This window comes from Motacilla alba, chromosome 4, assembly GCF_015832195.1.
Source record: "Motacilla alba alba isolate MOTALB_02 chromosome 4, Motacilla_alba_V1.0_pri, whole genome shotgun sequence".
Lineage (NCBI taxonomy): Eukaryota > Metazoa > Chordata > Aves > Passeriformes > Motacillidae > Motacilla > Motacilla alba.
Window position 1 is genome coordinate 72,138,465 of NC_052019.1, and position 14,193 is coordinate 72,152,657.

The 14,193-nt window shown below is 53.6% G+C and overlaps 2 protein-coding genes across 5 annotated transcripts in view; one reads left to right on the top strand and one right to left on the bottom strand.

Moving 5' to 3' along the window:
- The window catches only part of BMP2K (BMP2 inducible kinase), a 49,555-nt gene extending 44,255 nt beyond the window's left edge, over nt 1-5,300 (top strand). For all 4 annotated transcript variants that reach the window (XM_038135098.1, XM_038135100.1, XM_038135099.1 and 1 more), the window contains one exon: nt 182-5,300. In XM_038135098.1, the coding sequence (XP_037991026.1) occupies nt 182-1,614 (1,433 nt within the window). In that variant the 3' untranslated portion in view covers nt 1,615-5,300. The remainder of the gene's footprint in view (nt 1-181) is intronic.
- PAQR3 (progestin and adipoQ receptor family member 3) lies at nt 2,247-12,320 on the bottom strand. Its single transcript, XM_038135103.1, has 7 exons — nt 11,995-12,320; nt 11,751-11,913; nt 10,729-10,884; nt 9,816-10,013; nt 8,518-8,608; nt 8,062-8,210; nt 2,247-7,678 (listed from the first exon to the last, which is right to left on the bottom strand). The coding sequence occupies exons 1-6, from the start codon at nt 12,177-12,179 to the stop codon at nt 8,068-8,070; spliced, it is 936 nt and encodes a 311-aa protein (XP_037991031.1). The 5' UTR covers nt 12,180-12,320; the 3' UTR covers nt 2,247-7,678; nt 8,062-8,067.
- Between the last annotated feature and the right edge of the window lie 1,873 nt (nt 12,321-14,193).

The window sequence follows — 14,193 nt, forward strand, 5'->3', positions numbered from 1 at the left end:
TGTCTGTTGATTTTATGTGTGTTGTTTGAAATGTCAGATGTGATTTTTAGCTCGTTTCCCTACCTAAGTACAGGATAAATGTTTGCATCACCTCCTGGAGTGTGTGGCTGTGGAGTGTGTGGAGCAACTTTTGCCTTTATATGTTTTAAGTTTTCATTTGCTTTTTTCTTTGGACCTGCAGGTTCCCCTGGAAAACAAGTGGATAACTCAGCCAGCAATCAAGGAAATAACTTAGGGACCCCAACAAAGGCTGGAAAACTGAGCCAGGCATTTAGAGATCCCCGGGCAGGGAGGAAAAGTGCAGAGGGGCACGTGACAAAAGGTGGTGAGGAGTCAGAGAGTGATTTTGAATCGGATCCTCCTTCTCCAAAGAGCAGTGAGGAAGAAGAAGAACAGGAGGATGAAGAAGTCTTGCATGGGGAGAATGGGGACTTCAATGATGACAATGATACAGAACCGGAGAATTTAGGCCACCGACCTCTCCTCATGGATTCTGAGGAAGAGGTGGAAGAAGAGGAGGAGGAGAAGCAGAGCTCTGATTCTGATTGTGACCGAACCAAGCAGAAATGTGTGGAAGGGCTCCTGGGCACTCGCTTCAGAGATGGGGTGAGCAGCAGTGAAATCACAGAGCCCACTTCGGTGCCCGTGTCCCGGCCTGAGGCGCCAAGCGCTCTGATCAACTCTGGCCAAGAATTTGACGTGTTTGGAGCTGTTCCCTTTTTCACTCTGCAGCCTCAGGCAAAAGAGAAAGCGGACAAAGATGTTTCTTCTCAGGTGGCTTTTGCCAGCCTAAGCCAAGAGCAGGATGACTTTGATGTTTTCATAAAAGCTCCTTTCAGCAAGAAGGTGCCGCAGCGAGATGGGCAGGGGTCAGGGCTGGAGCCTCTGCTCTCCCCCACCTCTCCGCGGAGCGTGGACATCTTTGGTTGCGCCCCATTCCAGCCGTCCCTTGTCCCCAGGTCTGCTGGGAGCAGACAGGACCTGTTTGGGCTGGTTCCGTTTGAGGAGATCACGGGCAGCCAGCAGCAGCAGCAGAAGGTGAAGCAGCAGCGGAGCCTGCAGAAGCTGTCTTCCCGCCAGCGGCGCATGAAGCAGGAGGTGCCCAAGAACAACGGGAAGCGCCATCACGGCACCCCCACCAGCACGAAGAAGGGGCTGAAACCCAGCTACCGCACCCCGGAGCGCGCCCGCCGGCACAGGAAGGCCGGCCGCAGGGACTCGCAGAGCAGCAACGAGTTCCTGACCATCTCGGACTCCAAGGAGAACATCAGCGTGGCCTTGACTGACGGCAAGGATCGAGCCAACCCGCTGCAGACGGACGAGGCGCTGCTGGATCCTTTCGGAGCCAAACCCTTCCACCCGCCCGAGCTGATGCGCCATGCCCAGCACCAGGGCTTTGGGGACGGCCGCGGGGACCACGGCGCAGTCGTGGTGGCTGGCAGGCCCAGGCAGAGCTCCTTGCACGGGGCTGTGCACGGTGGGGACGGGCTGAAAACAGATGACTTTGGTGCGGTGCCCTTCACAGAGCTGGTGGTGCAGAGCACACAGAGCCAACCGCAGCAGGCACTGGAGTTAGATCCCTTTGGAGCAGCTCCGTTCCCTTCTAAACAATAGAGGCTTCCAATGGGTTCCCCCCACTACACCTCTCCCAAGTCCCTTAATCAAGGTTTAGTAATTTATGTGGTTGAAATGCCGGGGGCCTGGGTTGTACAGCTTGTTCAGGTTGAGGAGGCAGTGGCCTGCGTGCCTGATGCAATTGCAAATAATAGCTAATTCTGATTTGGATCTTTTTGAGGAAAAGAGAAAAAAAATCAGAAGTGTTGTTTCCTTATGGCAGATGGTTCCCAGAATGCAATGAGGAATTGGATATAAATCCCTGTCACTGACTTGGGGCCCTGGGACATACAGTTGTTGTGCACTTTGGTGTTGCCTTTCTATCCCTCTGCCATGTGCCCCGGTGGAGCAGAAGAGGCAGGGAGCACATGGAAAATGCTTCCCATAAGTACAGGAGGCTGATGAACTGTGGTGCTTCTTCGTGTCTCAGCAGACCTAAGAACCGAGACGTACTGATATCCAGATTATGTGCTGGAAATAGCCAAGTCTTTGCTTCCTAGGTGAAAACTACCTTTATTAATCATAAAAATAAAGCAGCCACATCCTCAAGGGGCTGTGGCCCAGAATTCCAGAGCACAGCTGTGGCTTGGGACCTTGCAGACATCTATGCAGCTGCAGAGATGAGAGGCAGATTTTTTTTTTTTTGTGTGTGTGCCTAAATGGTCAATTTTGAAATATTTTTTTAATAGTAAGTGCCATTAATGTAAAGTAGCAAACTGGAAATGTAGAGTCAAAACTAAAGAAGCAGGTGGTTTACTGATCTGTGAGAAGCCCGAATGTGTGGGGGAGTGAGCCCGCAGGGACATGGCTGGGATTGCAGCACTTTGGGAGACTCCTCACTGGAAGAGGGGCTGTCCCTGAGCACATCGAGTGCTTCAGATGACTGGCAGAGTTGACTGTGAGGCACAACCTTTGGATTAGTTTGATTACAGCTTGGGATTTGTGTCTGTTTTCCTCTTGGATTTTGATTGAAAAGATGTGTCCTCTGTCAGACCTGTTGGTTTGTTACCACGACAGTTTTATGAGATGACTGTAACCTGATGCTCTTTGAAGGGTCACTGAATACACTGAGCTTTGGGGACACTTCCCGCCCCGGCTGTGTTCCAGCAGGAGCTGGTGGCTGCCGGACCATGAGCTGCGTTTCACCCCACGGAGCTTTTAGGGGAGGACCCCTGTCCTGCTGCCCAGGAGGTGCCTCGGGTGATGGCAGGAGGTGTGACCACTGCCGAGCACGGCGTTTGCTTCCTGTGGTGCAGCAGCTGCTGGTGGGTGCAGGCGGGATGGACACGTGTGCGGAGACAGTGCCCCTCGGGACAGCCCAGCCTGGCTTCCTTGGCCGTCCTCACGGGGACACGGAAGGAGGTGGCTCCTCGGCTTGGCCCACCTTTCTGTCCTGCTCCACTGGAGGCTGAGGAGTGGGTAGCTGGGTGTTTGCACACGGGGGACATGGCTGTTTGTGGCCGGGTGTCCTCACGTGCCCCCGTGTCACAGGTGAAGTGAAATATTCAGGGTTGTGAGCTGTTTTCCCCCTACGCCTCCTGCTGGATATTCAGGAGATGATGGGGGGATTTGGTCCCTTTCAATATTCACTGAAAACACGTGGAAAGCAAGTCACGTGACTCCTTTGGGATCAGTTTGATAAAATGCCCCCTGGGATATATGTGAGATGGCTTCCTTAGCTCTGGATTCTGAATGTAGCTCGCAGTGATGGTGTACAGATATCTACCTTCACCTTCCTCAGTTTCGCTTCTCACAGGGTGTGAGTGGGATATTCCAGCTGTGCCTGCCTCAGTGTGCCTTTTCCAGGCTTAGGAGTTAAGCCCTTAGGAGATTGAGTAGAAATGTTTCAACACAGGACTTTTCCAGGCTTTATTACTGCTCTTCTCACCTGTTTGGTGCCAAAGGCTGCAAGAAGCACATGCCAGTTTTTGTAGCATTTCTGACACTCAGGTTAACAGTCCTTTTCACTTTTTATCTCTATGCATGCTTATTAGCTGCCCTTCTCAATGTCTTTCAGAGCTGTTGCCTGCCTGAAGAGCCCTTGGAACACAGCGAGATGGCAAGTGTGGCAGTGAGGTGGACACAAAATGAGATAGAAACTGTGGTCCCAAATGTGGCTGGTCCTCCCCAAAGCCAGGCTGTTGCTGTCTTCCCAGTGGGAAAGCAACAGGAAGGGTTAAGGATGCACATGGCCCTGGGGCTTGGCTCCAGGGTCCAGGAGGAGAGCTGGGGGCTGTTGGACATGCAGGGAGGAGGCTGGGCGTGACAGACCCAGCAAGCCATCAGGTAAATTACAAATGGGAAACGTGTTCAGTGCTGTTGGTTTACCCCGAGGCTCCAGGCTGAGGGGGGCTGCAGGGGGCTTTGGCAGAGGGTCTCTATGCAGTTAGATTGCAGCACAGCCAAGCTGAAGGGACAGGTAAGGCAAAGGCAAGCTGCATACCCCAGTGACTCTAGAGCTGGCATGAGTTATAGCCCATATTTGCCTCCTGATGGCCTTAACAAACCTGGTTCTTCATACTTGAGACACCAGTCAGGTTTTTGCTTAAATTTAATTTCTTTTTCTTTAGTTATTTTATCCTTTCTCACGGTCGATGTGAGATTGGTGCGTACTGCTAAGCTGACTTTTCCTGGTGTATGTAGTTTATGCACACCTGAACCCAAGTTTGGGTTATTTTCAGCCACTATCCGCTATTCAAAGGAGGTGAAATGTGTGACTGTCAGGGAATGGGGTATCCTCTGCCTTTTTTCAGGGTGTGTGGAGTGCAACGTGACCTTAGTAGGAATCAGGAAAGCCCTTGCTGCAGTAGATAGGTACGTGCTGCCTGTGGTAGCAAGAGGGCAAGGTAAGGGGTTGGCGCTTCCTTTCCAGGCAGAAATCCCAATGGGTTTTTACAGCTTCTCCTTCGGTATGCTGAGGGACTGAAGCACAGGCCTTCTAGGATCAGCTGCTGGAGAGGGTGTCAGTCCCCAAGTGCTAAGAAGCACAACCTCTTTGAAGTGGTTGTGGTGATGGAAGGAAAAACCAGGTAGTTGTGTTTGCCTGCGGACTCAAAGGGCCCTTAGGTGTGTAATTAATGCAATTAATGCTGTGGTGGGGGGCTCTGTGAGCACCAGTGTCTGAGGAGAAAGCTTATAATCGTTCTGGGTGTCCCAGTTAGTAAAACCAAGTACTGTGAAAATAAGTTGATATATTTGCTACTGTGAGAAAAAGAGTTTATCTGGAGTTTTTTATACTATATGGTGTATTTTTATATATCTAAGGAGTATATATAAAATATACACATGCTCGCACACATCACGTACCCCTTGGAGTTGCTGTGGTGTTGGTAGCCCAGCAGCCACAATAGTGTTTGTGACTTGAGTGAATATGAGTTAAGCACCAAGGGTGGCTGCTGTGTTACTGTTCCATGGAGCTTATTTTGAAAGGAAATCAACGAGATGGTGTGTATGGTAAAGTTTGACTGAGGCATCACCTACTATTAAAGAGCATAAAAACTGTTTTAAAATTGCTGGCATTCAGCTTTTAAGTGCACTTGCCTGAACTACACTTCCATTTCTTGTTAGACTTGGAGTTTCTAAAGCTTTTTTGTGTACTACTAAAGTCTGAACTTTTAACTTTTTTGTGAAGCTGATGTATATCATAAACCCCTTGGATTGTTAAATAAAGGAACCTGGTAACAGTGTCTTTGCAGGTCTCTTCAACGCCGCATGGTGAAGTATTCGTGTGTAGGCTTTCATTTACTCATAAGCAGTCCTGCTAAATGGTTTTGTAGCTGTCATGTCAGCACCTGTGACTCTCTTAGAAACTGTTTAAAGTATTGTATGTGCTGCCCAATCATCCTGCTGTGTCCAATTGGTTGAAAATCCTTTGGTTCAGTGTTACTCCTTAAAACCTTCCTGCAGGAAGGTGGTGTATGGGTCCCAATGCCACTGGACTGAGATCTGCACTTGAGGACAGAACTGTATGTGGTGTAAGCCCTTTCCTGCAGTTAATTAGTGTAGCAGGTTGTTTGGATGCTCTTATATTGATTTTACTCTTGGGTGAGCTGAAGTAAGAACGGAAATGGTCAAGAACAGATCAAGCAAGCAGGACTCCGTTAATAAAGAGTACCGGTAGTAGGCTGAAATGCTGAGTTCATCAGCAAATTCAGCTAGAGAGTCTCCCCCAAAAATCCCTGTCTGAGGCACAAGTTCCGTGGCTGAGCCATTGACATCTACTGTTTTGCTGCATGAGATGCAGGAATGATGTTACTCCAAGGAGAGAGCCAATGAACTGGAATTTATTTATAAGTTCAGTATGTACATCAAAGATCATCATGCAGCTTGATAAAGTGTGTCAGGTAAAAATGCACAGCTTGGCAATCAGTTTCCTTCTCTGGTGAAAACTGCTGGAGAAGTTCAAGAGTTTCCATTATAAAAATACATTAGCAAATGCTAAAGTCAGTAATACTACAGACACATTATTGGGATATTACTGTACACATAACACGGGAAACAGACTTGGACACTTGCAAGTTCCTTGTCAGGCTTCAGTAGTAGTAATTAGTGCACTTGAAACTTGCTTGGCTGTCAAGTTAAAAAAAAATCATAAAAAATCAGTGTTTACACTAAAAGGCTGAAAGCTCTGGGAGCTGAATCAGTACTGCAGAGTCAGTTTTGCCAATACTTGTTTCTGGAGTTAAAAAAAAAACCAACAGAAAAGCACCAAAACCGCCCTCTGACCTAAACAGACCGCATTCCTCTCCAGCACATCGGGAGCACTTCCCATCCTGCCTTCTCCATGCCCGAGGAATGCAGGTGCCCATCTGTAAGCTTCCACCTCCATTCCATGTCTCCTTGGCACACCCTGACCAGAAAACAAGTCCTGCTCCTCTGCCTTAGCCCGGAGGGAAGCAGCTTTGGGCAACCAACAGAGCCTGCCTGCCCTGGGGCCGTCACTGCACAGAGCCAGCCTCTCCCAGTGGATTAGGAGGAAGCCCTCTCCACAACGACATAGCCACTTAGGATTAGTCCCAACAGCATCCTTGCCTCTAACTTGGAAGTCCAAAGGATTTCGGTGCTGTTTGGAAGACTGGCACGCCTGGAGCTCAACGGTGCTGGGCAGCAGCTGCGCAATAACCAGTGTGTTTCATGGCTCCCTGGTGTTCATTTCATGAGGGAAGGTTCCACAGCACGTCCTGAAACTCCAAGCGGCCTTGGCACTGTGGCAGGATTGTGGCAGCCAGTCCTTTTGGAGAGCGGAGTGTGCGAGTGCAGTATCGTCCTGCACACAGGGAAAGGCCGAAGGTCAGGAATCTGCATCCCCAGCAGGTTCCCTGATTGCAAAACAGCAACAGACGTGGACACGCAGGCTTAGTGCTACTCCGGGAATATTTTTGAATACTGATTCCAGATTACTGAAGGGATCTAGAGAAATTTCTTCAAGCAATGGCACAACCTCGACTCCCCGTGGGGGAAGCTATTTTTAAGATCTGCAATGAAGATCTAGGTGTGCAGGACGTCATGTTATCTCCCAGGGAATGGGAAAGAGCTTGTCCAGAGCAGGACAGAAATCCAGTGAATTCCAGTTCATGTGTTCCTGTGCCAGTGCTGAAGCATGACACACCTTCCAAGTAAAGGCTGAAGGATGCACCGCCCACAGGGCTGTGGTTTGGATCCAGGACCAGCTCCCACAGTTCCTACAATTTTACAGGCACGCTGCCAGGAGTGTTCCCCTAACTATGCACACCAGCTGAAAACCTGGTGTCCAGGCCGGAGTACCTTGGCTGAGCCGTTCTTATCTGCCAGGCAACAAAACATCCTGCTGGGATCGGCGTGCCAAGTTAGCTCAGCCTCCTGGAAGAGCTGTTAGGTTCTTGACTGCAGGGCAGGACCTGGCTGAGAAGGAAATGCCCCTCTGACCCAGGCAGTGCTGCTGTGTTTGTTGAAGCTTGCAGTAACACTCCGTCCCAGCAAGAGGTAGCAGTCCAGGAGTCGGCCAAGGAACTGCATCAGCCCTTGACAGCACAGCTCTTCACATGAGGTCCAGACTCTGAGAGTCACAAATCCTCTCGTGCTGCTTCTGAAACAGAGCAGGGAAATGAGGTAAATCATTGTGCACATGTAACTGGCACCTCATCTGATTTCCACCACGTCCAGATCAATGCTAAGCAGACTGAAAACCTGACAAAAGCCTGAGGAAAAGGCTTGTAAGGACAAGTACTAATGGTGGTTTGACACTACTCAGATTGTGACACAGAGTTGGAAGGGATCTGGCAGGGTCAAGTCCAGCTTGCTCTAAAGCTGCTCAAGGGCCCAGCATCTCCACAGAGCCTCATCCAGTGCAGCAGCACAGGTGAGCAGAGTGCCTGGCATCACATCCCTGCTTTTTATTTGCACCAGTCAGGACCTGAGGTTCAAGCAGCATTCCCAAGAGTATCTTCCCGAGGATGGCGGCAGCCGTACCTTGGCTCACAAGTCCGCGCTGTACTCGGGGCAGGGCTTGCTGTGTCGGTACTGCATGATGTACACCGTGGACTGGTGCCACCAGTACAGCATCACCACTGCCAGGATGTGCCACACTTGGTGGCTCGAGCCGAGGTAGTTCAGCTGGCCTGTGGGGGAGAACAGGGGCATGGAGTTCAGCTGGAAAATACTGCCACCACTCGTGCAGTGCAATCAGCAGCCAGTCTCCTGCAGAGCTCGGCCACACCCTGCCCTTGAGGGGTGACAGCGAAAGTTCTTTAACGAACTTGATGGAAGTTGTCTGCCTCTTCCCACTCTTTTACTCTGTACGGGAACACTGTGTGAGGAACATGGTCAGCCCGTTCTCTCCCAGGAAGTCCAGGACCCAAGCAAGGACTGTGACACTGTAGGAAGCTTAACCGCAGAAAAGAAAACAGCCAGAAGAGAATTTCCTACCTGGGAAGTATCTTTCTGGAACTTTGGAAATATAGAAGAGAAAAGCTACAGCAGCGATGAAGTACATGACAAATACCCGTGGAGCAAACTCCTGCAAAAGAAAAGGAAGCTCTCCTATTCTGTTAGAAGGCAAAAACAGAAAAAAATGCCCCTAAAGATAAAAAAAGAAAAGGCATGACAACACCGAATCTTCCTTCCCTGCCTGCGTTAGCTACGCACAAATCCAGTGGGGATGCGCATGCCAAACTCTGGGAAAGCCTGAGTGGGAAGAAACCTTTTATTCCAGTTCTTAGTGGGTGGTCAATAACCAGCAACTCGGCCACCAGGTGGATCTTGGTAGCAGAACAGTTTGTTACCAAAAGTGGGCCCTTTTTCCGAAGTATGGAAACAAAATGTGTACCATAGACACCATCCTGCTGCCCCAGGGGAGGCCAGATGGGCAAGTGTGAAGGCACAACTGCTACCGGGGATTTTTAGAAGGCCATTGTGAAATGTCCTGTATAAAGGCCACATTTGTTTCCAAGTGGTGCTCTGACACATTCCACAGCAAGCTGTGGACCGGGCTGAACCCTCACCCCAGGGGACAGCCATCCATCCAGGCCAGCCCAGGCATGTGCGGTGTGTGCTCACTACGAAAAGGAAGTTTCTTTCAGCACCATCAGGTGTTCTTGGGCAACTGCAGTGATTTCAGGGTGGTTCACACTGGGGCACACCAGACTGCCTTTGGCTGCCCTGGGCTGCTGCTGTCACAGCGTAATTCCAAGGAGTGAAACAAACAGGAAAACAGTAATGAAAGAGCTGTTGGAGGAGGAGTGTGTGGGAGACAGAGGGCTAAGCAGGTAAATGCTGATTTCTGCTGCCACCCTAGGGAACAGAGGAGGAGACAAGTAACCATCCCAGTGTCTCCTGGGTGCCCTCTGGAGCTGTGGAGGCGGCCAGCCCCGAGCACTCCTGCAGCCTGACAGGCTCCTTCCTGCTCCACAGGCGCCTCGGCCCCCGGCCCTGGCGAGGGTGCAGTCTGCCCGCACAGGCTGCTCCGTGCCCAGACACAGCTGGATCCTGCACTCCTTCCCACGGTGCAGCTGGAGGGCAGCACAGCACAATGAGGCTTCCCAAGCTGTCTATCCCCTCTCAACACAGTTCTCAGTGTTCCCATTTGGATCGTATCGAACAAAAGAATTCTGTCCTTAGAGGGATTTTAACTCCTCTTCCTTCCCTATTGTTTCCCCAAGTGTAAGAGAACTCAAGGAAGGTGGCAAGTGAAAAGGGAATCTTATTTCCTTCTTTTTTTTGTTTACCTGTACAATGGATGCCCCAACGCCGCCGTTGAGCCAAACCCAGTGGATGGTGGGAATGATTCCGTAGCCAGACACGGAGCAGAAGATGATGGAGCGCAGCCTGTGCCACTGCTGTGTGAGGTAACTGGGGTGGATCTGAGCAAAAAACACTGCCAGGATCATGGCCAGCACAGTGATCAAATACACCTGGCGCCAGTACTGAGGGCACAGAGAAACAAAGGCAAGTCTGCGGAGTGCAAAAGTCAGCTGTGGGCAGAAGGTTTCATGACAGAGCACAGAGTGCCTCCCCCTGTCCCTGCTGCGAGCACCAGCCGTGGGTCTGAGGGCAGGGCCCTGTGCTGGTCAGCTGGTACTGAGGGGAGGGGAGTGTTCCTGGGGGGCACCTGGCACCACATCCTTCTTTCCAAGCAATTCCTGCACCAAATGTTTTCAATGCACCTGTGCCTCTCCAGCCCAGGTCAGCTCCTAGACAGGCATGTCCAGGGCAGGCCTTGAGAGGCAACTCCTTGACTCATCCCCTGTCAGATGGAGGGAAAACAAGGTCGTTTCTGCCTCACAGCAGTTACCTCATGGGCAATGCTGTTTGAATGAAGTACCTGTGATGGGGCACATCCCATGGCCAGCCTCAGGCACTGGATACAGGTAGGACCTGCAAAGTTTCCCTCCCTTGAGAGAAATTTAAATATTTTCCTGAGGCTTGTGCAATCAACAGCTGGAAAGGAAAACCGGCATTTGCCAGTCTCTTCAGCCAGCACAGTTCTGCTGAGGTCAGAGGGACGTGCTCCAGTTCCCATCCCTGCCTCCCTGCTCCTGTTCTCTTTGGACACCTGCACTGAACCCCCTTCCCGCGGCACAGAAACGACAGTGCGAGCAGAGGAACCAAGCCCTGCAAGGACATGTGCTCCCAACTCACGTTACTGCAGTAGAAGGCGTAGAACACGCCTGACACGTAGCAGCCCAGGATCCCGATGGAAATGCCCGCGTAATCCAGCGCCATCCAGCGCCGGCTGGTCTTCTCGGAGCGGTGGCAGCAGAACAGGTGGTATCCTACTGAGCAAAGCATGCAGACCTACGCAGAGGGCCAGAGGAGGAGGGTTAATGGCTCACAAAGGAGCAGGGAGCACAGCCAGCCTCAGCCCTGCAGCTGGAGCAGGCGCCCAGCCCATGGCCTGCTGTGCCTGCCATAGATCCCTGCCAGCCGGCCACCGAGCTTCTCTGGCACGGGGGAGGAGAGCAGCACACTGCAAGCCATGGTAACCGCCTGCACAAGTAACACAGGTGGGCTCCTGAGGCCCAGAGAGCCAACAGGGCTCCAGGGAGACACATCCGCACCAGTACAGGGCGAGGATGAATTCCGCCGGGCCAGAGTGCTCCAGGCAGAGCCCAAAGCCCAAATCTGCCCTGACTGCCCAGCACCCGCTGTGTGCCGTGACTGAGGGAACACACAGAAATGAAAATCTTTTCCCTCAGCGGTGTTTGGTTCTCTGTGTCCTTCGGCAGGAGCGGGGAGGAGCACCAGAGCCACTTGTGGCTGTACAGAGGCATCCTGTGCCCTGCAGAGAACACAAACGGTGCCTGCAGCTCTCTGTGCTCTCGCAAGGACAGCGTGCTGCAGGGGCCCGCTGCAGACACGCCTCACGTCTGCTGTGCAAACAGCTCCCTCTGACAAGTAAGACGCGAGGCCGCCAGCCCTCCTGCCCTTCCCGACCGTCGGGTCACGGCCGATCCCCGTGCTGCGGTGCTCGGCTCTTTCCAGCAGCGCCTGGAAAGGTCAGGCCCCCGCAACCCGCGGCAGCTGTGAGACCCGGCCCGGACCAACGCAGTCATTGCGCACGGACTGTCTGCAGTGCCGGCTGTGTTCGGCTGTTACCCGCGGAGCCCGCGCTGTGCCCGCAGGGCGGGACGGGCCCGGCACCGCCGGCAGCCGGCGCCCACCTGGAAGCAGAAGAGGCAGACGGAGCAGATGACGAAGTCCTCGCGGGAGGCGCCGGCCGCCGGCAGCACGGCCGTCAGGTCGTAGATGCCCAGCGTGAAGAAGAGCAGGAAGCCGAGCAGGTGGCTCCAGATGTTGACGGTCTCGTTGGACAGGATGAAGAGGCTGGGGAGAGGAGGCACAAGGCGGGGCAGGGGTGAGCGGCGGCGGGGCCGGGGGCCGCCCGGGGCCGCGGGGCGCGCTCACCTCTTGATGCAGAGGCGGGAGGGCAGGTAGGCGCGGTATCCATCGGTGATGTAGGGGTTGTCCTTCAGGAACACCGGGATCTGCTCGTACGTGTAGAGCCGGATGCCGCGGGGCACCAGCACCGGCCAGTACTGGTAGCCGCCCAGCTCGATGTAGTGCGCGCTGCGCAGCAGCTTCTGGTGCATCCTGCCCGCCGCCGCATCGGACCGCCCCAAGCCGCCCTCACGGGCCGGGGCCGGCAGCGGGAGCGGGAGCGGGAGCGGGATCGGGATCGGGAGCGGCGCCGGGAACGGCCGTGATGACGTCACCTTGTGGCGCCCGCCGATGGCGTCACCGCGCGGCTCCGCCCCGTCCTGTGCCGGCAGCGGCCGCTAGGGGGCGCCCGAGAGGCGCCGCCGCTCCCTCAGCGGCGCCGAGCTGCGGAGCCCGCAGGGAGCCCGCGCTCCTGGGATCGGCGGGGCGCCTCAGCGGCCTCGGACCGCCTCGCAGCACTCACACCTCTGGGGCCGCCCGGAGCCCCTCCCAGCCGTCCGACTCCCGGGAGCCCCGCAGGACCCCTCAGACATCCGGGATCCTCCGAGGCGCCTTGGAGTCCCAAGTTCCCCGCGGTGCCTCTGAGCCCTCACACCCCCGGGGCCCCTCAAAGCCCTCAGGTCTCTGGGAAACCTCGAACCCCCCGGAACCCTTCAGCCCCCTGCGAGCTCTCAGAGCCCTCAGACCTCCGGGACCCCCCAGGGCACCTTGGACTCCTCAGAGCCTTGAGGTGCCTTAAGAGCCCTCAGACCCCCGGGACCCCTCAGACCCGCCAGAATCCCCCAAGGCCCCTCAGAGATGTCTCAGACCCGCGGGATCCCTCAGGGTGCCTTAGACTCCTGGGACGCCTCAGAGCCCTCAGCCCACTGGAACCCCTCAGACCTGCTGGAACCCCCCAGGGCCCTCAGACCTCTGGGGCCCCCTGAGGTGCCTTGGATTCCTCAGACCTGCCCGGACCCCCCAGGGCATCTCAGACTCCCAGGGCCCCTCAGAGCTCTCAGACCATCACAACCCTCCGAGACACCCTCAGAGGTGCCTCAGTCCCTCTGGGACCGCTCAGATTTCCAGGATCCTTCCTGTGAGATACCTTGGACTTCTCAAAGCCCTGGGGTGCCTCAGGCTCCTCAGACCTTCCAGGACCCTCCAGGACTCCTCAGAACCTCTGACCCTTCAGCCCTCTGAAACAACAGAGATTGCCTTTGGGCCGGTCCAGCATTCCTCTCAGGTAGGCTTGAGGCTGCAAACCTCAGTGAGGGAGGCCAGGAACACTTCTGTCACGTCAAACAACACTGAGGGCTGTCATTTTCCCTGGGAATTGCAATTGCACTGTGCAAGAGCAACGTCTGGTTAACTGAGGTCATGATTACTAGCATTTTGGGGGCTTCCCTGTGTACTCTGGGAAGTAGCAAAAAAGTGTCAGTAGTGAGAAAGACTCTTCCAAAAGTTTGCATGGCCTCAGAAAGAAAAGTTGTATGGTGTTCACCAGTTGCTTTTAATGTTGGTTTATGTGCTAATTAAAAAAAAAAAAAAAAAAAAAAAAGGAAATTAAAAAGAAAGAGAAAAAGAAAGAAGAAAAAAGGAGTGGGGGTAAAGCAGTGAGTCCCCAGGAATAACAGTAAGACTTTTGGTTTCAAAGTTGCAGACAAGTGCCCCTGCCAAGGTCTTTGGTCTCATGAAACCCAACGGTGCGAGGAGTGTGCAGGGCTGTCCCATGGCGGAGATGTGCCATGTGAAGTAAAGGATGGGGATGAAGGGAGGTTCAAATCCACCCTGACAGTCAGGGCCAGGTGTTCCACAGAAGCAGCTGTGCTGTGTCACCCCCAGATTTGTGTCACGCCACTTGGTTCCCCGAGTTAAGTTGGATTTGGTCAGCAGCAGCTCTTGAATATTTGTACGGATCGATCACTCGCTGAGATTTCTCCCTGTGGGTGTCCTGAGAGCGCTGGTGCTCCTGCCCCCGCAGACCTGCCTCCTCTCTCTGCCCAGCTCCGTGTGCTGGGTGCCTGTTTCCCCGCATGAGTCTCTCAGAGGAATCCTCTCCACAATAATAACTGAGCAGCTGGCTTAGCTTTAAGGTACTTGCTTGTGTTTCAACTTCCCGGGGTGTATTTGGAGCCTGACTTGGACTGGTTCATTCCCGTTTTCCTTAGTTTCTGTTTCCTGTTC

Bases quoted from the DNA above. Each gene is read 5' to 3' on its own strand.
- PAQR3 (XM_038135103.1), bottom strand. From the start codon at position 12,179: ATGCACCAGAAGCTGCTGCGCAGCGCGCACTACATCGAGCTGGGCGGC. The intron at 10,885-11,750 runs GTGGGCGCCGGC...CCCTCTGCGTAG, and splicing joins TCTGCCTCTTCTGCTTCCAG to GTCTGCATGCTTTGCTCAGT. The intron at 10,014-10,728 runs GTGAGTTGGGAG...CTGTGCCCTCAG, and splicing joins ACGCCTTCTACTGCAGTAAC to TACTGGCGCCAGGTGTATTT.